Raw genomic sequence first — 26,877 nt, forward strand, 5'->3', positions numbered from 1 at the left:
TTTCCCACTTGATACAAAATTAGCAAGATGGGACCTCTTAATCTCCAGATTAATCAATGACAAAAAAAAAAATTGAGTACCTGGTCAAAGAAATTTTTGTGATGGGTCAAATAAACATCACATGCTATGTTGAGGTCGGTATACAATGCATCGATCCCTTTTAACTTTTCTAGCTAGCAAAGAAGGGTGTTTCAAATTTTTGTGTCAAACCAAGTTATTATAGTCGGTTCAAAAATCATGTGGGATTGAGAATATGAGCATTTGGCAGTTGGGGAGTGACCCACATGCACACATGTGAGCAGCATGAGATGGGTACCCTAGAAGGGCGTGGACCCTTTCTACTACCCCTAAAACTCAAAAGAAACTGGTCAAACCCCACCCTCTATGATTTTGTCTATGCAGCTTCGTTCAATTAAATTTAAAAAGCGCAAACAATAGGGTCTTCACGTTACAAATTGTTGGCCTTCATATATAGCCCAGAAAAATATTTTGGTTCCCAGAGACAACAATGTCAGTCTGACGTTTGAAACCGATCGATCGGGCTGTATATTATGCTGGGGGGTTTCGGGGTTTGATTTTATTCCGATTTCTGTAAGCATTGCTGGACTTGGTTTCATAACTTCAAAGGGTGCACACTTTGCTCAAGCACCCATAACATGACCGACTAACAGTGCCTTACTTAACAAGTATCATATGTTTATTGACTGATTATACATAGATCCTTAAGTAATGTTATTAATTTGCATGCACATAATAATGATGGTTGATTTGTACTCACATTCGAAATATTTTCACTTAAAACTTCTGTTTAAACATTTTAAATTATAAAATTTTAACCACTACATTTAAAAATCTCATTGTGTGAAAATAAAATATTATAAAGTCTTCGTATCAAAATTTTATTTAAGTTTAGTTGTAGATAAATTTACTCACAATGTTCTCTGGTCAATCAAAGCTGCTGAATTAATGCTTAACAGAAGTTTATATTGCTAAGTTTAAACCCTAGAGGGAAAAAAAAAAAAAAAAAAACCTGGATGACTACCTACTTAAAAATAGTTGAAATGTGAAAACACGAGCTTAAAAGTTTAATGAAACCTTATGTCGAGAACGAAAATGAAACAAGCAATAATCTGATGCAGAAAAGTATTACGATCAAGCCGAGGAAGCGATCTGTATCAGTCCCGGCGCTTGCTGTGGAACCTCAAAAACCAATTTCGTTAGGGGTGGGCGACCAGTTAGGTCACTGATCTGTAACCTCCTCATGCCGTCCCATTTTACCTCTCTTGCCTTCAGTTACCTCCTTGAGCTCTTTCTAGAATATCATCATCCATTAAAGGAATCTCTTAACTCCATATAATCATTGGCGATTGATATCCGCTCCTCATCACATTTTTTTTTTTTTTGGTTACAAAAAGTTTAGGTAAGAGGGAGGCTTCCCTACACTACCAGGGTCAGGGCAAACCTACGACCTCAACCCAACAGGACTTACGAAACTGACCAGTGTCCCAGCCTAGCCCATTGGTATGGAATTATGCAAAACATTTTCTAGATTGCCCACCAAATGAGAGATTGTTGGTAGCAGAGATCAAACTTGTGCGAGTTTACACCTCAAATTCGCCCTTGCCAACTGAACCAACTCTCATTGGCTCCTCATCACATTTCCCCAAACACATGTAATGTGGGTATTCTTGTGGCCACGATCATACTCTCAGATTACTGCAGCAGAGGTTAGATATCAAAACTGATAATAGCACCAGTTGCTTGGGTCCATTATTACTTTGATGTCACTCCCAGATCTGCAAATGGACCCAATAAAAAACCCACTAAAGATGTGCTTGCTGGCTCTGGGTATTTGACTAGTTCTCTGTAGGCAGAAACTGATCAAATGAGGAAGGACCCTCCCCCACACAAAGGGACCCAATCCCTCATGGATGTTGTCCTTCTTGTTGGCAATGGGGTAGAAATATTGGAACAATAATCCATCATCCACTTTCCTCCACCACAACTACCATTTCACTCCGTTTTGAAGGTAAAGGTAATATTCAAGTAACTGCAGAAGTAACAAGGAACTCAGAAACAAATAGACTATCTGGCTACATAAGTGAGACCTAACCAGAAAAGAGCTTGAAATGCAATAGCGCGGGCCGGTAACGATTGGAAGACAACCAATAGATCGATGTTGCTTACTCTCTCCCTCACGTGCAGAGGCAAAGAGAAATACAACAAAAGATCAAAGGGTGTAGCCTTAGAAAGCGGCCTCCAAAACAAACAGAGATTGGAGGTTTTGTACCTAAGAAATTGTGTGAATCAAGCTCAGATATCATGTTAATTAGGCAATGAATAATTCAAGCTATAAGGAAATAGACCAATCATGGATGTGCTATAGCCTATTAACACTAGTTGGATTTGAGAAGAAAGATGACTGACACGTTAAATCCATCGGTATATGCTATAGCCTATATTCAAACATCACCAGGAAAGTATAAATATCTATATATAATGTTGTCCCTGTTAGCACTGTCAGTTATTCTCTTTGTGGAACACAGGCCAAGGAATACAAAGCAAGTCAGGACTAATAAGGCATTAAGTTATTCCCATGCATGACTTGTAAGTTCTTAAAGCGGTGTCAAAGAACTTAGCTATAGAGTAAGTTCAATAACGCAATATGCTCTGCATAAACTCTAACGTAACATCAAAGTTATCAAAGTGGGTAGCACTGACCTCTAGTGCTGAAGAAGCTAGCTACCTACTCTGAATAGAAGTTGCAATGAAGAATGAAGTCTGCGGCAAGCAAATGCCCTCTTAAGAGAATCCGAAACTTTGTTTGATCCTTAAGCTGCACGCTGTCAACCGGAGAAAATAGATGCAATACCTGTTGCCTAGCTTAGAAAACACATGCCGCAGGCATCAAACCAGAGAATATATTCAATGTCCTTCATGCATTAACAAAAAGATTGGTTTTACCAAATTATTATTGCTATTCAGAAATCATCACCAAATTCGGAGCCTATTTTCTTGTACTAGATGTTAAAATGTTATATATTGTATTATTCTCAACTCTCTCTCGTTATCTATGCAACTTAAACCACTCTAACTTCCACAGTAACTAGTTTATGATAGAAGCTTTATAATCCATCACAAAGATAAACATATAGATAATAAAGATGTTCGTGTGTAAAAGTGTCCTGCAATTTGCATAGAACAATATTTTGTACCGGAAACCCCAAATCTCTGAAACACAAAACATCAGATTCCTGACATTTTTGGATAAACCATAAATTAGACACCAATAGAGGGCTTTGAAGCAAGGAGTCAAACAAACATCTGAGCTCCAACTCCAAGCTACATAAAAATCTGATAACAACAAAAGAATAAGCCTCAATCAGATAAAATAATATTATAATATAAAACAAACCTGGCAATGGATTGGTTAAGAAATCTGCATTATATCTTCAAATTATTAACTAAATCATGCGTTAAGGTAAAAAGTCGAATAGATTGCATCGACTGCACCAGAGTGAAAATCAAAATATATGATATGATCGAAGCAATATTACCCTGCCCTCGTGCAATTTGTGTAAAAATACTAAAAACGCATAGAATTCAATATAAACCAAATAATCAAGCAAAGGTATAGTTATTGGACATACTATACGAGTATGCACCAATATTCATCTTAATTAAGAGCTAACTGGACAATATATGCATAGATCAAAAATATAGAAAACTCGAGTCAAGTAAGATCATTGATTCATTGGCCAAAAGAGAAGAAAGAGAATATAATTGATTTTCATACTGATTTGACTCGTCTGTAAGGCAATTCAATCGAAGGAAGCAATCAAACAGCTAGATATGCCATAGGCTATATACCAAGATAACACATCTATCCTCACTAGACAATACTCTTCAAATCAACTGAAATTACAGGAAAACTCTTTATGATCGGGCTGGAACCCTTACCATATATGTTCTTCTCAATCTGATCTGGTCCTGTTTCAAATTGGAGAAAGATTGGGAATTATTCAATCTTATAGAGTCATGTACTAGCTGATGCAGCATCATCAAGATTCCCAGTACTTCGTAGGCATGAACTTCCGGTTAAAAGTATGTGAATCTTGATGATGCCGCACCACCGAGAACTGACTATCACTGTGACCGAGGGGAGCAGATCATCGCCCCCATGCAAATTACTTCACATGAAAAGCAGAAACCCTAACCCTAAAAAGAAGACAAATTAATCCACCAAGTAAAAGTAGAAAAAAGTTTAAAAGAAATGGGTAAAGCAGACAAAAGCTATTCTATGAATCATTACTACGGAACTACAGAAGCAAGATCCACCTGAATGAAATTCTAATGGATCAAACAAAAGCAGAAGCAATAGATTTGATGCGGATCGAAATCTAAGTGAAAGACTCAAGACCAAAGCTAGGGATTGTAGTTTATATAAAGAGAGGGTATATACACAGTGCCACTTCATAGTGGTGTGCGCAAGCTTTTCTATATAAAGCCTGAGGATCTGGCTTTTTACACGTGGGAGTAATGTACGATCTACGGCCTAATGACCCAGATCGCACAAGCTTTCCAACTTTTACAAGATGTATAATTTAGGACTGGTTAGAACCAGGCCGACTTTATACTTTCCGGCTTTAATTATGCTGAAAAATAAAAAACTGTAAATCTTTTAGGTGAATAACTATGGGAAAATGAATATATTCGCATGACTTCACTGAGTAGCCTAAACCCCGAAAACAAAATACTGCCATGCCTACCTAAGTGGCAAGAAAATTATTAGAAAGTAAAACCTATTACACAGTTGGTTATACACTTATTCACCCAAAGAAACTCGCTTGTAATTGTGGTCTATAAGCCAAACCAAAGTAACTAAGGAAATGAAGCAAAGGCTTGGCCCAAAAACCCTTTCATGGCCACCTAATCTGGTCCAGGTAGCACGGATCTGGTAAGAGTGATTCTTGCGTGGGGCAGCCGCACCGCCACGTGGTGCGGCAGGCCAATCATTCCCCTAGCAGGGGGGTATTTTGGGTATTTCACATTTAAAAATCAGGGACAATTTCGGAACAAAGAAAAAAAATTCTGAGATTTGATTGGGCAGCCGCACCGTACACGTGGTGCGGCTACCCGCACCTAAGAATTGGCCATCTGGTAAAGGCGCAAAATCCAGGTCCACACCAAATTGACGCCGAGAGTCCCCTTGGCCACCTTATTGGGGTCTCCAGACTGATGGAGACCGGGTCTCCGGCGGCTGAGTTCGCCACCAGGAATAGTCCATCCAACATCCTGGCAGCACAATCCAATCACAATGTACAAATAAATTTTAAATTTAACGACTAAAGTAATAAAGTTCTATACCTCGAACTCCATATATAGTTTAGGACAAATTCTTTATAGTTCCTGCTTTACTAGCTTTTGATCTCCTATATTGAAAATGTGATTCTCCATATTAAAGTAAAAAACTTGATATGCAAAACATGAAACATCAAGACATCTCCAACCCTTTAGTCAAAAGCCATAGCCATTTCAAAATTTGACACCCCTAATGTCATTACTATTCATTCAGATTTTGCATCTCCAACCCCTTTTAGGCCCCGTTTGGGATTGCTTCGCTTTTAAAAAAATCAGCTTTTGTTCAAAATTTTAGATTTTATCGTGTTTGGTAAATAAATAAAAAGCAGCTTTAATTGAAAGTTATAGGTCACTGGCAGCAGATTTTAGAAGCAGCCCAGAGGTTGCTTTTAGAAGCTGCTGTGGATCAAAACACACTCTGCAGTTGTTTTATGTACTGACAGCACTTTTAAAAATATTATTTACCAAACACAAAACTATTTTAATTCACAGCTGATTATTCTCACAACACAGCAGCAACAGTTTTTTTTTTAAGTCACAGCAATCCCAAACTAGCCCTTAGTCAAAAGTCATAGTCATTTTAGAATTTTAATCATTTTAGACAATTATTTAACTACAATATGAATTTTATATATCATATTTAATTACTTTATATAATATATCGTCATTAACTGATTTTTCATAAATTTTTCTTTTATTTTTTCAGTTTTTTTTTTTTCGTTTAAAACTCCTTTACTTTTTTATTAGCCGCTGAATTTAATCCACCGTATTTTTCTGACCGTCAGATTAGAAATTAAGAAATTATATATTTACATTTTTGTTTTCTGTACCAATTAGGGCTGTCACTCGGTCGGTTCGAATCAGTTATAGGTATTACCAACTTCAAAACCAAAGCTTTCGGTTTTAAAACTGAGCTACCAATTACCAACCAAAATTTTCGGTTTTTAATTATATCTACCAAATTCGGTATTTCGGTTTTCGGTATTACCAACTTTAGAACAACTAATTCTTTATAATATAAATTAGAATGAACAAAACTAGGTTTTTGAAATTTATAGTCATAAACTTTGTATTCATCTGCTAATTATAGCTTTCTTTTGTATATATGACATCAAATTTTAGCAATTTTCAATAAAACTAGGTTATTTAACCATCTTTGACTAAGTTACTTAAAATACATGTACTATTAATGTAGTATATGTAGTAATGTTCATACTATTATAAAAGTTTTTATGTTTATTTCTTAATATACATGTATGTGTATTGAAAACTGTAGCATATAAATATAATATTTAGATAATCGGTAGATTCGGTATTTACCAAAACCAAACCAACTTTTTCGGTAATTTTCGATTTCGGTTTTATCGGTCTCGGTTATCAAAAAGTCGGTTTACCGAACCTAAAACATCAGTTGGTATTCGGTCGGTTTGGTAATTACCAAACCAAATAGCAGCCCTAGTACCAATTAATCTGGACCTTCCATTTTGAATCGAATTAATGAAGAGTGAATCAGGGCCACCCATTTCATAACAGTTGGATGCCCACAACGGCTTCTGGTGCACGCGGGCCCCAATGTCGACCATCCTTCAGCTGTGTGTCAAGCGTCGTTTCTCCTTCAGGCCCCATTATTTTGTTGTTTTGCGCGAGTCTCTCTTCAACACTTCCTCTGGCGCGTAAAGGCTTGCGGTTAAAGATTGAAAAGTGGAAGGTGAGGCCCAGTCGTGTCCCACTGAAGCCATTTTACCTTTTTACCTTTGTTTCTTAGTCATTTTGACTTAACTTTTAATGAATGATAAGCCATTTTGACTCCACTTTGGTTTGAGTTAGAGATAATGAAATTGGGCATTTGGGCTACCCTAGCCATTTTGGCTTTTGACTTTAGGGTTGAAGTCGTTGAAGTTGCCCTCATATCCAAACAGACCAGGACATATGTAAAATAGTAATATTGTATACAGAAAGTAGGTAATTAGAGCAAGTGTGTGGTCTACGTGTAAAGACACAACACATCGGAATGATTACAATTAATCCTGTCAATAGTTTTATAACAGTCATGCCGAGTTGGAGTGTTATTCGTGCTTATCACCAATGCATGATATGATTTTGTCACATTTTATATGAGGATTGCATGAAAGTAACAATAAGATGAGTAATTAACGTACATATCTTTGGAATGAAGATAAGTGGTTGAGTTAGAGTTGAGAGCATATATGTGAATATTTCGTTTTTCAACAATGAGTTGAGTTACAACGTTTCACCAATGCTTCAAATAATTTGGAAATGGTAGATTTATTTTTTTGAAATAGAGGTGGTGCGGCTGTCCTCAAGCCTTGATTAATGAAACTGCATACTATAAGGGGGGGACATAGAGCCTGAACCCCATATTACAATAAGCATAAAGAAAACCTCCTGAAATAATACCAAGAGTCTCTATAAAATCTATGTATTCTAACATGCATCAACTAGCAAATAGTGCACGAATGGTTACTCTATTTGCTTTGACATAACGGTGACATACCGGAAAGATAACTCTATGACTAAGAAGCATTAATACAAATAGCACAGGTTTCCCACTATGTTGCCGCACGGAAACAAATCTGGAGACACTTAGTTTCATTATGCCACTAGGAGGTTGCGTCCATTTGATTAAACAAATAACTCGCCGCCTCGCTAGGCCAAACAAGGCACACTAAGTGTGCATACCGGGACAAAGCCCACATCGCCCTACCCAAAAGAGATAGGGAATTATTGCTGGCATTGAGCCATAGCTGAATAAAATTAAATGAAAATAAGACAAAACATAAAATAGAACCGGGTTAAGGGTCAAAGCCCAGACCCAAAGTCCAATAGGCCCAAATCGAAAATGGGTCCTCCATCCTGCCAGCTCCTCCCATGCCGTCCCAACCCCGGAAGCAACGCCACCGCCACCTTCCTCGAGCCATCTAGCCTCGCCGCCCCTCCTCAAATCCATGAACATAAGATATTTGGGAAAATTAATAACAATACCAATCGGAACGTTAATTTTGGTAGAATTTAAGTGAGCATAAACACATATGCATTCTTTCAACAAAAATAAAAAACACATACATGTCATCAATAAATTGGTCGATCAACAAAGAATCTATTGAGTTGATCACCGCAACAACATATACCTTAATCAGTAACTATACATATATAGGAAAGCAAATCTTATATTGATTTAACACAAAATATGTAATTGAGAAAATAGCTAGATTCGATCAGTTACATTTCTTCTTCCTTACATTTTTATTTTGTAACTTAGAGCAAGTGCTCTTTGACACATGCATGTCATCGATCAATAGATTAATTGGACGATTAACAAGATTCAAGATAGAGCTATACATGTACTTTAATGACTACCAACACATATATAGGCAACAAGATCTTGCATTGATTTAATGCAGAGTATGCAAGTGAGAATATTGAGTCAATTACACATTTATACTTCCTTACTTTTCTTCGTTTTTCTTACTTAGAATATCAAATTTATAGAATTTGAGCAGTTAAAGCGGTTGAGCAAATGAAATGCTTTGTCAAGTTATAAATGTCTCTTCCCTACTCTAGTTAATTAAGTTCACATTTGTAAACTTTCTGCATGTCAAGTTATACATTGTTTTAAATTACTTTGTCATCGCACTATCTAGAATCACACTAATCCAATATAAGACACGTGTGTGTACATAGGCCCGTTCTAGAGAGGACCCTCCTTACTTTAAGAATTTGAGGATTTTTGTTATGGGGTTATTTTACACAAGTATGTGACCTAATTCAATGATCTCAACCATTGATCCTTTAGGTTCCTATGCAATGATGTATACAGAAAATCAACCAAATCCATAATCATTTGGTCATTTAAAATTGTGTAAACAAATGTAATCCGTTAGATAAAATTAAAACGAACTTTGTGCTAATCAAATGGTTAAACGTTTTCTGATTTGACTAATTTTTTATAGAATTCATATGTGTGTAGATAACTAGAGAATTAAAACACATCCTAAAAATAAAAACATCCTCACTTTTCAAATTTAAGGAGGTCCTCTCTTGATCCTCTATATATATATATATATATATATATAGCCCTTCTAGTGAGGGGTCCCTTTTTTTTGTCTTTTCTAGGGAAATGGCATTAGACTAAATTTTCAATCATATTTTGGCATCTTAACCATTTAATTTTTAGGTCCTAATGTGTAAATAACTTCTGCAAATTTTTAGCCAAATTGATTATCGTTAAGGCATTCAAAACAGCGACTTAAGATTATAAGTATGAACAGTTCAAGTTTGACAGATTTAGTTCATCCATTGATTTAATCTAGTTTGATACCTTAACGATCACTGATTTGGCTGAAAATGTGCAGAAATGATCTACACATTAGGACCTAAAAAATGAACGGTTGAGATGCCGAAATGTGATCAAAAAGTTGGTCTAATGCCCTATCCCTAGAAAAGACAAAAAAAAAAGGATCCCTTAGTGGAAAGGGCCCTCATATATATATATTATCCAGAGCGAGTTCTCGCTCTGAAATTAAAGTGCGAGGTTAGAGTTTAGGGTCACTTTTCGGTCGCATATCCACATCTTGACCATTCAGTTTTTTTAGGTACTAATGTTTAGATCATCTCTGCAAAATTTCAGCCAAATTGATGATCTTTAAGGTATCTAACTCACCTAAACCAATGGATGAACTTAATCTGTCCAACCTGAACCGTACTAGCTTGAAGGCAGTAATCAATACCTTAACGACCATCAATTTGACTGAAATTTTGTAGAGCTGATCTATACATTAGTACCCAAAAACTGAACGGTCAAGATGTGGATATGCGATCGAAAAGTGACCCTAAACTCTAAAAACGCACTTTAATTTCAGAGCGAGGACTCCCTTTGGATAGGATATGTGTGTGTGTGTGTCTATATATATATATATATTTACATGCCATTTCCACCAAAATTATACCATATTCACCGAGATGAGTCCATTACATGGTATTTTTCTTTTAAAAAGAAAAAAAATATTTGTTGACAGCAAAGTCATACATATTGTCCACGGCGGCACCCAATCGATCCAAGGAACGTAGGCGCAGCCCGCTCAATATGTAACTTAATGGGTGAGCAACAATAAATCGCACACAAATGACATTCCAAACCTGGTTCTTAAGCTACCTCAAGACTTGTGTAACATCAATAATTCACTACCGCCGCCTCTCTTATAAGATTTTTCATACTAAACTATTCCAAACCTGGCTCTTTTTTCAAACGTTAATTTGTTTCTTCAGCCTCAAGCACAAATCTTGCTGCCGGCTACGTCTACCTATGGAAATCCGTTCTCTCTAAGTCATTATCTTCTTCCTTTTGCCCTGGCCTCCACTCACTTACGTCGAAACTGGTTCAAAAATTTGTGAAAGCTTTATCGGCAAGAAAGCGGCCAATTTTTCTTTGACATTCACCTGAGACGACTATATAATTCTCTAACAACACTCATCATTGTCATTCAGAACTGCAAAACATTCTTCATTTATTCTTTGATTCTTGATTCATTGATTCATTTGAGACTACTTACTCTATCTCTAGCTACTAGATTACAATTGTCCAAGAGGGTTCGTGGTACTTTTATGATGAACTTGGTATTCATAGCTTTGTATGCTTTCATGGCTATTTCAAATTCTCAAGCCGAAGGAACAAACACGAGTACTTCAGCGATTCTCATAACAGTTGACCAATCGGGCAAAGGTGATTACAAGAAAATACAAGAAGCCATTGATTCAGTGGCGTCCAACAACGCAGAGCTCGTGTTTATTAGGGTTAAGCCCGGAGTATATGAAGAAAAAGTTATGGTTCCGGCGGACAAGCCGTTTATAACAATAAGTGGCACAAAGGCAGCTGACACGGTTATAACATGGAACGATAGTGGGGGCATATTCGAGTCTCCAACTTTCTCTGTCCTGGCCTCTGATTTCATAGGGCGTTACCTCACAATTCAGGTATATATGTTCATATTCATTCTCTCATTTTATCAAAAAACTTACGTTCGGTTCTGTTTTTTATTCATCGTCATTCAACAGAATACATATGGAGCTGGTGTGAAAGCGGTGGCATTACGGGTGTCTGGAGATAGAGCAGCATTCTATGGGTGCAGAATTTTGTCTCATCAAGACACCCTCCTTGATGATACTGGGAGGCACTACTACAACAACTGTTACATTGAAGGAGATGTAGACTTCATATGTGGAAATGCTGCTTCTTTCTTTGAGAAGTGCCATTTGCATTCTCTTTCGGTAGGAACCGGGGCCATAACGGCCCAACGGAGAATGTCCCCGGCTGAGGACACTGGGTTCATGTTCTTCGGGTGCAAGATCACCGGTGTCAAAACAGCAGTGTTGGGAAGGCCTTGGGGTACATATTCAAGAGTGGTCTTTGCCTTCACTTACATGACTAGCGCCATACTGCCACAAGGTTGGGACGATTGGGGAAACTCAGCCGACCAATTAAGGTACTTAATTAGTAGATGTACGAAGCCGTAGTAGACAATTTTATTGCTCGATCAAAAAACAGAAACTCATAAAATTTCATTCTAACAAGGATGAATCTAAAAATCTCATCTCTCTTGTTCTTGGTTTTGTAGAACCGTATACTATGGGCAGTATAAATGTTCTGGACGGGGAGCAACTACATCGAAACGAGTAGAATGGGCACGCGACCTTACGAGCGAAGAAGTCGAACCCTTCTTGACTAAGGACATGATTGATGCCAATGCTTGGTTAAGGTCAGCACCAACCAGTTTCAAGAAGAAAGCACTCAGTGCCAATGACACCAAAAATTAAGAATTAAGGAACATATACTTTGATTGACTTTGTTCGTTCTTGTGTGGATATGTGTATGAAGTACTAATGAATAAACAATCTGTAGAGAGATTAATTTGGAACTCTCACATTGTTCACGCTAAAGAGGGATCAATTTTATATATGCACGAATGCAGTTTGTATCGTAAACCTTCCCTTGAGTCGAGCGTACAAAACAGAAGCCAAAAGCCCAAAACACGTTAGTTAATTAAATTATTTTCATTTGAATTTATTTTACTCTTTTTAGAAAAAAATATCGTATTGAAAAAATATACAAAACTCACTATCAAACGATTATACTCACTAAAATCCAGACCTCAAAATAAGGATTAATTATATTTTACCCTTTGAACTATGAGGTCGTTTTCAATTTCATATCCAAGTATAAAATTTTATCATTTGAATACCCGAACTGTGCTCCATTAGACATTTTCATACCCCGATTAAAATACTTTGTTAAAAAAATATATTAGTCTATGATGTGGCAGTTAATTGCTGATTTAGCTGTTATCTGATGATGTGGCACTGCCACTTAGATCAAACAGATTGGAAAAAAAAAATATAAATAAACCAAAATCTTCAAAACTTGCAGCTCCTCGTTTTACTCAGGCCAGGCCCTGGGCGAAAAATAAAATTGGGCCCTTTATATAAAAAAAAAATCAAAAATATTTTATATTGATAAAAAAATATGATACAACCGGGGGGGGGGGGGGGGGGGACAAAAAACCAATACCCCGAAAAATAAACATTACATCACTTTATATCAATCAAATCTCATCTAAAATGATTTCTTCTATATATTGTAAACAATTGCCCATCAATGCAAAATATGATTTAATCGCACTCTTGCATTCCCTTTTGTCTAGCACTAGCTGCTTCAACTTTTATATATTGTAAACAATTGCCCATCAATGCATACTTTGGGGCCCAAAAATTGCACTCTTGCTGTTCCTTTTCTCATATTCCTAACAGAAATACATTTTTTTTTTTTTTACCCATCCACTGCTTCAATTTGGGCCCTAGACCGTCACCCTTCAAAACTTGGGCCCTGGGCTATCGCCCTACCTGCCCTGGGCCAGGGCCTGGTTTTACTCCTCACCTAACCTGTTTCCTCTTCTCCTCCTTCACCTAAATATACCCAAATCCATCTTCTGATTTGCCAACGTACATGTTACCTACAACATGAATACATAGCAACAACAGAAGCTTACTCCCCTATCCCCAAACACAACATAACAACTACAAAGTCAGATTTTAGAAGCAAAACATGGCCAGACAATAATTGTTGAGAATGTGTATAAATATAACTCCCACATTAGAAAAATATAACTTTGCTTATGGGTTTATAAAGGGTTTGGGCCACTCCATCCATTGTCAATTGGTTTTGAATGTGAACCCCAGATTACTTTATCATGGTATCAGAGCGGGTTACCCACGTGTTTGGTTTCAGCAATGGTCACACGTGCTCACCGTCACCCAATATAACTTGTCCACGTGTATGGCTTGAGAAATCGCCACACATGCGGGGGCGTGTTGACAATGTGTATAAATATAACTCCCACATTGGAAAAATATAACTTTGCTTATGGATTTATAAGGGTTTGGGCCACTCCATCTATTGCCAATTAGTTTTGGATGTAAACCCCAAATTACTTTACATCACCCAAAGTTGTCCACGTGTATGGCTTGAAAATTCGCCACACATGCGGGGTGTGTTGAGAATATATACATCCCACATGAGAAAAATTGGACCTTGCCTATGGGTTTATAAGGGTTTGAACCCTAGATTACTTTATCAATAATAACCACCAATCAGACTCTCTGCTTCTGAGTCTCTCTAATCTGTTTCAATTAAATTGAGTTTAGAAACAATGGAGAAGCCCATTACTGCTGTGAGGGCAGATCAGATGGATCTCAAGAGCTTGGATGAACAACTAGAGAGGCGCTTCAACAGGGTTTTGACTAGACCAAGAAACCAATTCGACCATCAACAACCTCACCACCGCTGTTGCCGCCGCTGCAACCTTTACTTCCGGCATGACTCTATACCAAAATTCATCTTCCAATTTGAAATTTAAAACCCCAGATCCAAAACTCTTCAACACAAAAAATAATGCACCAAAAAAAAATCTTGGAGGAGATAATGAGATCATTTGATCAAATTGAATTATGTCTAGATCTAAGCAATACCGGATCGACTCTGGATCTGGCACTAAGCTCGAGTCCATATATAGCCCAACATCTAACCAACAACTCTGCTACCTTTCTTATTGCAGATCATGACAGTGACAATCGTCGTTTTTGAAGCCATTGATTATTGGGCAATCGAGCGGCAGAGCTCCAACTCGCAGATAGGCTTGGTGTTGTTCCCTGTCACTGCATTCGAGGTAAACAGTCATTCGAATTGTAAAGTTAGGAATGTTTAGGTGAAGGAGGACTGGAGGAGAAGAGGAACTGGGGTTGGATCATCATGTTGGGTTTGGTGCCTATCCCTCCTTGGTGGAGATATTTTGCATGGCATGAATGCATGATATTAATTGTTTGTGTATTCAAGGTGACAATTTATGCATAGAAAATTGGTGCATGGTCAAGTGCATGCATCAGGTATAAATGCATGGTCAAGTAGATGCATTGGGAAGAAATGCATAGTTAAATTCATGTTTTGACCTTTTTAGTCTTCCTAGGGAGTTAATGTGGGAGATTGGTGGTTGATTCATGTATGAGCATTGATGAAGTAAGTCTAGAGACTTCTATCAATGGTATAAATAGATGAAGCTTGTGTGGAGGCAAGCAAGGAAAGGAAAAGAGCAACTCTAAGGGTCTTCGTGTATAGAAGCAAAGTGAGTTGTGTTCAAGAGTGTGAATAGCTGTTGGGGTAAAGTGATCTTCTAGGTTGAGAGAGGATGTACAAGGGGTATTCTATTGGATACAAGGGCTTGGGTTGGGCATAAACTTCAGCGATGTAATCTTGTACTTTTGTAATTCTCTCATTAGTGAAGGTGAAACTCTCCGATGATGTAAGCAAGGATATTGGCCGAACCTCGTTAAATCTTGTTGTCTTCTTGGCTTGGTTATTTCTTATTTCTATCTCTATTTCTAGTACTTGTGTGGCGCAGAGATTAAATTCCCTAACACATCATACATTCATTAAGAGAGGTTGAGAACAACTCAAGGCCTGGAGAAACTAGAAAGCAAGGCTAACCTCTGAAAACGAATTTTATTCTTTGAAGTTTTGAGATTTTTTATTTTTATTTTTATTATGAAAAAGAGGATCAAAGGGTTTCACTCCTGCCCTCATGGTGACTCGAACCCATGACTTCGTACATAGGTAGTGGGTGCTCAACGAATTTTATTCTTTGAAGTTTTGAGATTTATTTTTTCCCCTTTAATCTAATTACTCTGTGGCAGTGACAACTCAGCATTTAACAGCCATGTCACCACAGATTTTTTTAATGGAGTATCTAACCCTAGGTCGGATATCCAAATAAAAAATTTCACACTAGAATATAAAATTAAAAATGACCTTATAATTTAAGAGATAAAATGTTATTAATCCTCAAAATAACAAACTTTCACTTCTCTCGACCTAAAATTTCTAACAAATAAGATCTATAACAATTGGAGATGTCGTTATGGATCCCAAATCTTTATAAGAAATCCACCAGGATCCCAAATTCGAATCCAGAACAAAATAAGCACACACTCTGCAACCTTAGTCAACCCAATAGGGCCCAAGTCCAAATCAGGAAACAAAGGCAAAGCTCAAACCCAATTAGGGTTTGCCCTTGCAGCCACTGCAATAGATCCTCTGGTCTTGCCACCGCGGTCGCACCAAACTGCGACCATGTCTCTGGTCGAACTGCACCACAGACCAAGAAAACTACTGATTCCCATTCCACCAGACGACTCGTGCAGGGAAAGGACGCCGACATCCACCGTGCCTTCAACCTGCCGACATTGAGGATACGAACCAGTCGATTTAGCCAAACCAGCATCGACATCTTGGAAGTCGGACCAATCAATCAGCAGATTAGCAACAACCCTGCATCTCTCCGTTTGCCGCCAGACAACCCACGGAGGCCGATTAGCCCGTCCACCACCAGTGTGCTACCATCCGTGGAGAGAAGACTCAGATAGAGTCTGACCCGACCCAATAAAACACTCCAAGCCCCGCCGCCATGATCGAATCGGAGCTGCCCGCGTCTTTGGTAGCGCACCTTGACCTTTAAGCCTTGCCTTGCTCGCCTTGGCCTAACTGAGCCACCAACATCAAGAGGTAGAAAATCTGGTAGGACACAGGCCACCACGCTTGCCAGCAACGATGGCACAGAAAGAGTTTGCGACAGAGGAGACACGGTGATAGCCAAAGAAGACGCCGTAGTTATACTCCATACAAGACGGATAGAGGTGCAGAGAAGCCAGGCTCGAGGGCGGCGCTCTCCCAACCCTAGCAGAGCTCTGCAAGGTCGAAACATGTTTTTTAATGTTTAAAAAGAAGGTTGTAACTTACTGGTTAGAAACTTAGAATGGCATAAGGACTAAAACAATCAAAAGTATTAATCCCCGTACTGCTAGTCAGGCCTCTTGCTAATCCAAGCCCAGGCCCGGTTAATTGCTGTGGGTGGGTGATCCAGAATGCAAGAACCACCCGAACATCATATTCGTTACAAAATCCAACACCTATCACAGGCCTACAAATTATTGAATACCAAATTAACAAAAAGCCCAGACCACTCCATGTCATAAAATTTCCTTATGTAAAACAGCTACTATATTTTTTCAAGAAATGTAAAATAATTTATCAAAGAAAAATAACTAAAATAAAAATTTCATATGTCATATATCTTGATTCCAAACTACAAGCCTTTTACTTTATGGTAATCAAGTTTACATGACCCAAACAAAACAAGTCAATCAGCGAGACCACCATATATACATAGATATTCAACAAAAAAAAAAAAAAAAAAAAAAAACCCTCCTAAAAACTACCAAAAAAGCAGTGGGATTAGCTTCTTAACTAAGCCAAGCTAGTTTGGCTTCTCGGAGTCATTGCTGCGAAGAAAACTTCGATATCCGGAGAGTTGAAATAACCATCCTTCGGGGGCTCCGGCTTCTTCTCCCCCAAAAAGTACGGCTTCTTCTTCGGCGGTGGAGGCGGCAGCGACCGCTCTGGAATCCGACACTCACGGCGTTTGGGCGTGGAGTAACCCGCCTCTTCTTTCCTCATGCGCTTGGGTGTAGAATAACCCACTTCCTCTTCCATCTCTATCATCATCACCACCATTTTGCCTCTACTGCTGTGAACTGTGAAGCTCCGAGTTTAAGAAGAACGATCGGCACAAGCTAGAAGACAGGAAAAGGGTCCTTTTATGAAGAAGTACTAGTGGCTTTGGCTTACTCTGGAAGTTGCTTTTTTAGGTAAATAAAGCGTCTTCTGGAAGGAGCCACTTGCTTGGGGGAGGGCTTTATTCATTTTGTGGTTGCGATGGGGACAGCTAAGCGGGTTTGACGTTCACGTGTCGTCAATCTGATGAGCTTTACTCTACGAGCTCGTGCCACCTGTTCTACGTAGGGTTTGTGAAAGCGCGGGAAACTGGAGACCCAACCTTGGTGTATCATTACTTTCAAACTCAACCGCACACAACTGCCGTGTTCATAGAAGATACTAGGTTTCCAAAGACAAAAGAAAATTCGTTCTTGATTGTTATAGAAACCATAGAAAATTTACACACATCCAAAATAATATTCATCAAAGGGTGATATGTCTAAGGGGAGAGGATCCTCTCCTGAGCTCATTATTGACCTGAGCTTCCTGAGTTTTGAAGCAGATGACGACACGTGGATTTATCAAATCTAACGGTCTGATTCTTCTTTTCCTTCAGTCACTTTATTCTTTCCTTCCTCTCTCTTCTGTTTTCCCTTTCCTTCACTGCACGTTCTTCTTTTCCTTCCTTTCTCTCTCCTGTTCTTCTTCACTCCTTATCAGATTTCATCTGATCTTATGACAAAACCTCTCTCTATTTTGCCACATCTAAGCTATCATCTCCCGCTCTAAACAGTTATTTCTTCTTCCTCTTATTTCCTATCAATTTAAGGTCCAACAATCTTTCATGGATGAGTTGGGTTGGGATTCAATTGATGGGTAGAATTTGGGTTTAAGAGTCCAAGCGATGGTGGAGTACTACTCCGATTTGTAGGGCTACTACTCGGACGTCAAGTACTAACCGATTTCCCGGAAGACGAATTCAAAAAAGCCTTCCGGATGGGGAAGGCCACGTTCGATTTGATCTGCGACGAGCTCAATTCAGCTATAGCGAAATAGGACACCACTCTCCGGAATGCAATTTCGGTCCGGCAGAGAGTCACCGTCTGTTTGTGGAGGTTAGCTACCAGAGACCCGCTCCGGCTCGTTTCGAAAATATCCGGGTTAGGGATATCGACTGGTCATAAACTAGGACTCAAAGTCTGCTCAGCTATTAGGACTGTGTTGATGCCCAAGTACTTGAATTGGCCGGAGAATGGTGTTTTGAGGAAGGTGACTTCAATTTGGGTTTGGGATTCAATTGGTGGTAATCGGAGGAGTAGAGAAGGAAAGGGAAAACAGAAGAGAGAGGAAGGAAAGAATGAAGTGACTGAAGGAAAAGAAGAATCATAGGCCATTAGATTTGATAAATCCACGTGTCGGCATCTGCTTCAAAGCTCAGGAAGCTCAGGTCAATAATGAGCTCAGGAGAGGATCCTCTCCCATGTCTAAGAAGTCTCTCTTCATATAGTCTCAAGGTAGCATTTTACTTTCTTGGTTTGTCTTCCATGGACCCGTGGCCACTTGTGGATGGTATAAATTTAGCAACATTTTTCACTCAAGATCCATTGCGAGAAAGAGATAATTTAGAATTTTGAGTTGTATGTTGAAGGAAAATCGACTTAGTGTGCCTTATCAAACTAGGATTAGTTTCATGGTTGTAATAGGAGAGAATGTTCTAGAATTCCTAGTCATACTCGGATTAGTTTTCCTTGTAACATTAGAACATGTACTTTGTAATCCCTATATATAGGGCTCCTATTCTCAATAATGATATACACAATTCTCTCATCAATCTCTCTCAATTCTATTTTACTTAAACACGTTATCAGCACGAGCCCTAATCTTGAGATCAAAAATCCAAAACCGAAAATTCTTCAACATCACCTTTTTCACCGTTACACCTAGCCCGTGCTAGACTAGCCGCTGCTACCCACTTGCTCGCCCCTGCGCTGCACGCTGTCCCTGCAGCCCTTACGCACCCGTGTGCAACCTACTGCCCCTGCAGCATTGCCGCACGCCTACTGCCCCTGCAGCACAGCAGGACGCTCGTTCCTGTGCAGATCAGCCTACTTGAAAGCCCCGAAACATCTTGATCGGGACCTCAGATCAAAATCCTTCCTTCATCAAAGTTGTTCATCTCTGTCTCTTCTATTTGACCTCCGAATTTCAGCCATATCAGAGTTGTTTTGAGACTTGTACACTAATCGAAGTGAAAGCTGTTCAGAGGCAAATCTGCTTTGAATTTCAACGAAAAAAAAATCCTTGAAAACCGCCGCTGCCACCTTCAAGCATCACTGCAGCAGCTCCTAGCCCACGCTAGCCTCATATGTGTGCCTGCCCCTGCAGCGCCTACGCGCCCCTGCACACACATCTGTCGGCCAGCTCCTCAGCTTACCTCGGCCATCGTTTGCAATCCCCGACCTAGGATCAATAGCACACCTGCAATCCTACACGCCTGCATCAACACGCGCGTGTATTGAGAATTTCAAGTTCCGAAATTCATGAGTAAGTTCTCACATGTAAGTTGTTCCCGTTTCTGAAATTTAAATTTATTTTTCATCGGGGACTTACAAAATCCCTTCTTCTACATCCCACATTTCTGTAACGTGGGTTTGATTTTCTAAAAGCGGAATCGTGGGGATTCACGCTATATACGAACCAAGAGCGTTCGTGATCTTTGGACTAAGAGCGTCCGTGAACATTGATTTTTACGAACTAAGAGCGTTCGTAGGCTACGGACTAAGAGCGTTCGTAAGCATAAAAATTTGACCATATAAACGTCATTGGTTTCAATCCAGATCCAAAAATTTGGAAACTATCAACATAGACAGTGGTTATAACTTTTTCTCACTAGGCGTACTCAAGAGTAATTGTGATGTCTAGGAAAGGTTTGAACTGAGAGAACAGTTTTAAAAGTGAGCAACACTCCACCAAAATCTCGCCTTACCTTACCTGGTCACAACCAAATTGGAATTACCAAACAGATTGAGTAACTACTACTTGTCTAAACTTGATTATCCTTTTGGATTAAATTTAGAAACTTTGACGTAATCATTGGCTTTCATTGAAATAAAGTGTCGTTTTTAATTCGAACTTTATTCATTCAAGTATGTTTCCCGGAGAGCTAGAATGCCTCGTGGATAGTGCTACTACGCACACCATACTTCGAAATAGGCAGTTATTTCTTGAGATGACGCCTACTCGATCTTCAGTGACTACGATGGCAGTGTCATCTAAATTGATTCATGGTCAAGGACCAGCTCAATTCTTGTTGCCACATGGCACAATCATTAATGTCACTGAAGCTCTCTACGCTCCTAGGGCAGGAAGAACCCTATTGAGCTTCAAAGATATAAGAGCCAATGGTTTTCATGTGGAAAAACATTGTGAGAATGGACAAGAGTTCTTTTGCATCACCTCTAATGACTACGGACATAAACGAGTATTAGAGAAACTTATGTGTCGATCTAGTGGGTTGTATGCAACCACTATTCGAATAATTGAATCCAATCATGTTATGAGAGATGATTTATGGGATTCTGACACATATAGGCTTTGGCATGATCGTCTGGGACACCCAGGTCGTGATATGATGATCCATATATTAAAGACTTCACACGGACATCCATTATTCAGAACGAAAAGAAGTAAAAATCGGATTTTGGACCCCGAAAGAGCCCCTGCGCCTCACGGAGCCGTTCACCCCCAAAACCGGCCTTCACTGGCTTGCGCCGCCGTCCCCCTGCGGCCCAAAGGTGGCTTTGACGCCACCACAGCTCTTTTGTCTACAAATCCTAATTCTAAATTCAATTGTGACTTCGTGGCTAAACCAAAATCCTCATTGGTTGTTTCTAAAGCCCATCATTCGTTCTGCAAAGCCTGCTCTTTAGCAAAATTAGGATCGAGACCATCCTATGCAAAGGACACTAGAGAAAATATACCATTCTTACAAAGAATCCAAGGTGATATTTGTGGACCTATTCAACCACCATGCGGACCATTTAGATATTTTATGGTGTTGGTTGATGCATCGACACACTGGTCACATGTCATGCTGTTGTCCACAAGGAACGCTGCATTTGCTAAACTCCTAGCACAAATTATTAAGTTAAGGGCTCACTACTCTAATCATCCTATTAAGTCTATCAGACTAGACAATGCTGAGGAGTTTACATCAAAGACTTTTGATGATTATTGCATGTCCATTGGGATTGATGTTGAACATCCTGCTCCTCATGTTCACACCCAAAATGGTCTCGCAGAAGCCACCACTAAACGACTACAAATGGTCGCTCGAGCATTGGTTATGCGCACCAATCTCTCTATTTCTACTTGGGGCTATGCAATATTGCATGCAACTGTGCTTATTCGTCTGAGGCCCACTGCCACTCAACCATTTTCTGCGTCCCAGATGGTGACTGGGTATGAGCCTGATGTCTCACACTTACGCATATTTGGGTGTGCAGTTTATGTGCCAATTGCGCCGCCACAACGCACCAAAATGGGTCCTTAAAGACTATTAGGCATTTATGTTGGATATGATTCTCCATCGATTGTCCGCTACGTAGAACCCTTGACAGGCGATCTCTTTATCGCTAGATTTGTGGATTGTCACTTTGATGAGACAGTCTTCCGGTAGTTAGGGGGAGATAAGAACATAAATGTTCAACAGGAACGACAGGAATTGTCATGGTCTGTCCCCACTCTGTCTCATCTTTGTGAGCCCCCGAAAATTTTGTTTAATTTTTGAAAGTAAATTTTCGCCAATAAGATTTTTCACAAGGTCACTCAAGTGAAGGAGTTGAGTTCGAAGATTTCTTTGGTGACAAGATTCTTTAATTTGGGCCAATGTTCTTTTATTTGGGCCTAAATTGTTACTAGAATTTATCGAGACAAATTGTCGAAGTAAATTGGAATAGGATACGATTTGGGTTGTAGCGAATTTGAACATTGAGTCTGTTAGAGAAATTGTTGGTGAAAAACGAATAAAAGTTACGAGCCCGAAAACCCGAAAGCGATCAACAGGGAGTATTACGTAATTTGACGCGAGGGCAAATTCAACATTTCTCACATGCTAGTATAAATAGGAATAGAAAACCCTAAAATATCATTCTCTCCCTTTCTCCTCTCCCAGCCGCGTCCTCTCCTCTCTCTCTCCCGACCTCTCGTTCCCTCTCTCTTCTTCTTCACTCTGCAACCACTGGAAAACGCCATCTCCGGCCACCACCTCTTGTCACCGCCACCACCAATCAACTCAGCACCTGAATCCGACCAAAACCCAAGAGAAATCACAGCCATGCACCGCCGGCAGCCTCCACACTCGACAACTCTTGACTGTGACGCCACTGTTCCTCGGGCCTCGCCGGTTTCCTACCATCCCCTCGCCACAGCGACACCACCGTCAGACTCAGCAAGCCCTAGAGAGAAAAACCCAAACCATAGCCTCAAACTCCGACGCCGGAAAACGACGTACGAGCTCGCCGGAACCCGAGACTCTGCATGTCGTCGTTTTTCAATTCCTAGCCGTTTCTGAATTACACGACCACCATGCACGGAGTCAGCACCTCAAGGTCTAGAATAGCCCCTAACCTGGACCTCCGATTCCGACCAGAGCCGCCGCTGGCACGTGAGAAACCTTGACGCCGCCGTGAACCTTGCCGGCGTAGTCCTATCGTTCCGGTAAGCCCTTTTTGAAGCCCCCTTTAATTTTTTGGTTGAGTTACAGTGTTGAAATAGTAGGTTATTGATGTTGAGTTGTTTGGGTTCATATTCTGGAAATCCTGGACTTGGAGGAGACGATGGAAATCCAAATGAAAAGGGGAGCTTCTGGTCTTGGTTTTGATTTGAGTTTTTAGTGGGATGATGAGGGACAAAGGAGGACTGCAAGGAGCAACACGTTATGGAGATTTTGGTCTTGGCAGAACAGATATAGGGTAAGAAATCCAAGCCTTTGAGTTGTGAATTTAAATTTTGTGGGATATTGAGATTAACTAAATCTGTTATTCTGTGGTGGAGATAAACCCATGGAGTTTGGGTCAAGGTTAATTAGCCGAGGCTACCACCTACGAGGGAGAAGTTGCAATGGGTATGAAAAAGGTAATGGCATGATGAAAGAAATGAGTTTCTATGTGCTATGGTTGTATTGTATCACTTGAAATCGAAAGGAATGAGTGGAAATGGATAGTTACTTATTTTTTTTATAGTACTCAGCTGAATGTGAATGAGTTGGTGTGAATGAGGTTATGTGTGTGTGAATGGCTATGTTTGGCATAGAAGGAAATTGATTAATGAGAAAGGACCATTTTGGAAAATGAGTTAATGTTGTGACCAATGTTAAAGAAAGTGAGTAATCACCGATGTCGAGTGGGGTTCGGAAATGAAAATGGTGGATTTTATTTGTTTGAGTTTAACTAGGATATTGGATTAACATTCATGAAATAAGGTTAAAAATCGGAGTATTCTAGTGTTGCCATATCCCAAAGTTATCATAAGAAAGTGATCATTCGGGAATGGTAAATACTATTTGTTTGCTAATATTTAATGGTTAAGTTAAAAATGGTCAAACTGGTTGACTTGAAGTAGATTAAGGAAATAAGTATAATCGCCATATCTCAAATGGTTCAACTGCCATTTCATTTGGATTATTTGAGAATGGTAAGGGGGTGGTTGTTGCTTAAGAAAGGAATACTAGGCAATGACATAAACTATTTAACCCGAATGTTATTATCAAAAGAAATATGATCACCATATCCCGAATGAACTTACTATTCTAAGTGAATTGTTCGGGAATGGTTTTTTAATAATTATCGATCATGGGTTATTTGGTGAATTTTAAAGTGAGTTATGAATTAATTACTTACCGGTATAATTTCTGTTAAATGACTCGAGCGTGTGCACATGAAATTGGAAGAAGTATCGAAAGTTGGAAACGAAGCTAAGTTTGGGCGAGCACTCCATATCCAGGTAGGGTGAGCTGTCCCTTCCTTGTTAGAGGCTTTTCTGTATATGTGGAATGCTATATTAAGATAGTATGTTGCCTGCAAGTACGATTTTGGCTGTTCATTAGTCGATGCCTGGTGATACATGTGTTTTCAGAACTGATAATTGCTAATTGCGAAAACCGAGGCTAGACTTGCATGTTGAGATACTGTACCCTTGTATGTTTGTACTTGTGACCTGAAAGTGAATGGGACCTAGACGCGTAGATTCCTAGGGATCCCACGGTGTCGATAACCGTGAACCTCCGGAGGGGGCCGTGCTCCTATGTTTGTCGAGAAAGAGTGAGTACAGACAGTGAACCAGCCATAGGAGACTCAGGGCCAAGAAATGGACACTTTCGCTACTTGTAGTCATAAGGACTATAGAGTAGTTGGCCAGTTCTCGAAGGATGACGAACCGGTCGGTCACCGATTTATTTGAGTTTAGCCGGCAGGTAAATATCTCGGAGCTCCAAATTGTGTGAAACATACTGCATATGTTTTATAAAAGAGATAAATGTTTGTGGTTGCCTCTTTCTAAAGTATTTTCGATAAACGTGCACAATATTATGTAGTAAATATTTTCAAGTATATTATTTTTCAAACCTAGCATGGTTGGGTCGGCCCTTACTGGGCATGCGAGGACGAAAGCTCACCCCTACAATAGTGTGCAGGTTTCGAGCATGTGGTCGGGAACCGTACAGGGGAGGCACATGACCCGGCTTGGCGTATTCCTCTTTAACTTTGTTAAAAGAAGGTTTTGGTCCTTTATCGGATTTTAAAGTAACTTATTTATTTACTTTTTATTTATTTTTTTGTTTCCTATTCGCTTATTTACAAAAATTCCTGGAGACCCTTAACCCTGGGGCGCGTCTCCCATACTTGTATTTACTTAGTGATTTGTTATTTCCCAAATTGGGCTCCTATTGTAGGCCCAAATCCTTTATCCCACTTTAAATTCCGCCTTTAAAAATATGTTGTTTGGTTGCTATAGTGATTTGTTCAAGAAAGTGTTTTGTAAACCAACAGTCTGAACCCAAAAGGCCTTGCGATTTCGGGTTGATGAGTTATCGGGATGTCATTCGTGACATGTCGGTTCCTCATTGGCTCGAAGTCGCGGCGCTGTGGGACCCCCTTCTCGGGTCACCACAATCTTGATCCCCGAACCGTACAGTCCGAAATTGAAGTGCGGGAAATTCTCGATCTTCAGAACTTCAATCAATGCCTGATGCGTTTTCTGATATCGCTAAAGTGACGAGATCACATATACCTGCTGCAAACGTGCCTGTAAGGATTGATGTCCCTAAAATTAGAGGACATGACGCCACCTCAAGAGTTCATGAGTATGGCGCCAACGTCCCCACCCTTGGTGACGTTGGGGCTAGGCCCACGGCTCCTGCTAAGAAGCGCGGGAGGCCCATATGTTTGATGGATTCTCGCCCAAGAAAGAAAGTGAGTTTGGCACAAAATAATCCATTAATCATCAATGTAAATAATCCATCTCATGAGAATATTCCGGATTATGGTTATGTCCAAGAGACATCATTGGGGGACGCTCCAATGTCAGAACCAACTCCAGAGAATATAGAGATCTCCATGAATTACACTAGTGTACATGAGATGATGGATAGAAATTCTATGGCTATTGATGATGCATTTGCATATCATATTGCAAAAGGAATTATAGAATACGATGATATCGAACCTCGCTTTGTCGAAGAATGTCAACGAAGAGCGGATTGGCCTAAATGGAAAGATGCGATCCAAGCTGAATTGGATTCACTAACAAAGAGACATGTATTTGGGCCTATAACGCAGACACCCCCTAATGTAAAACCTGTTGGCCATAAATGGGTCTTTGTTAGAAAGCGTAATGAGAAAAATGAGGTGGTAAGATATAAAGCCCGCCTTGTGGCGCAAGGTTTCTCACAACGTCCTGGAATCAACTACGAGGAGACATATTCTCCCGTAATGGACATTATAACATTCCGCTACCTTGTCAGTTTGGTAGTTTCCGAAAAACTTGACATGCAGCTTATGGATGTCGTTACAGCATATCTCTATGGGGATCTAGATTCAGAGATATATATGAAGGTCCCAGATGGACTTTAATTACCCAAATCAAGTGGCTCTAAACCACGGAGCTCGTTTTCAATAAGATTAAAACGCTCACTATATGGATTAAAACAATCCAGACGGATGTGGTATAACCGTCTAAGTGACTACTTGATTGGGAAGGGATATATTAACAATGAAATATGCCCATGCGTGTTCATTAAAAGAACTAGTTCCGGATTTGCAATCGTAGCAGTTTATGTCGATGACATGAACCTAATTGGAACTCTAGATGAGTTAAAGGAAACTGCTAAATTCTTGAAATCCAAA

The 26,877-nt window shown here is 39.6% G+C and overlaps 1 protein-coding gene and 1 long non-coding RNA gene across 3 annotated transcripts; one reads left to right on the forward strand and one right to left on the reverse strand.

Annotated features, from left to right (window-relative positions):
* Window positions 1-875: 875 nt before the first annotated feature.
* LOC133732738 (uncharacterized) lies at window positions 876-4,459 on the reverse strand. The gene is made up of 2 exons (XR_009857301.1): window positions 3,961-4,459; window positions 876-3,354 (listed from the first exon to the last, which is right to left on the reverse strand). It is a non-coding gene; the product is annotated as an uncharacterized LOC133732738 (long non-coding RNA).
* A 6,431-nt stretch (window positions 4,460-10,890) lies between these two features.
* LOC133734791 (putative pectinesterase 11) lies at window positions 10,891-12,353 on the forward strand. Of its 2 annotated transcripts, XM_062162410.1 has the most exons (3): window positions 10,891-11,352; window positions 11,434-11,861; window positions 11,994-12,353. In XM_062162410.1, exons 1-3 carry the CDS (start codon window positions 10,984-10,986, stop codon window positions 12,190-12,192), a joined length of 996 nt encoding a protein of 331 aa, XP_062018394.1. In that variant the 5' UTR covers window positions 10,891-10,983; the 3' UTR covers window positions 12,193-12,353. The 2 variants fall into 2 exon arrangements, with proteins under 2 accessions (XP_062018394.1, XP_062018393.1); XM_062162409.1 differs by having other exon boundaries at window positions 10,891-11,861.
* The last annotated feature ends 14,524 nt before the right edge of the window (window positions 12,354-26,877 follow it).

The sequence above is a fragment of the Rosa rugosa genome, chromosome 2 (genome assembly GCF_958449725.1).
Source record: "Rosa rugosa chromosome 2, drRosRugo1.1, whole genome shotgun sequence".
In the NCBI taxonomy this organism is placed as follows: Eukaryota; Viridiplantae; Streptophyta; class Magnoliopsida; order Rosales; family Rosaceae; genus Rosa; species Rosa rugosa.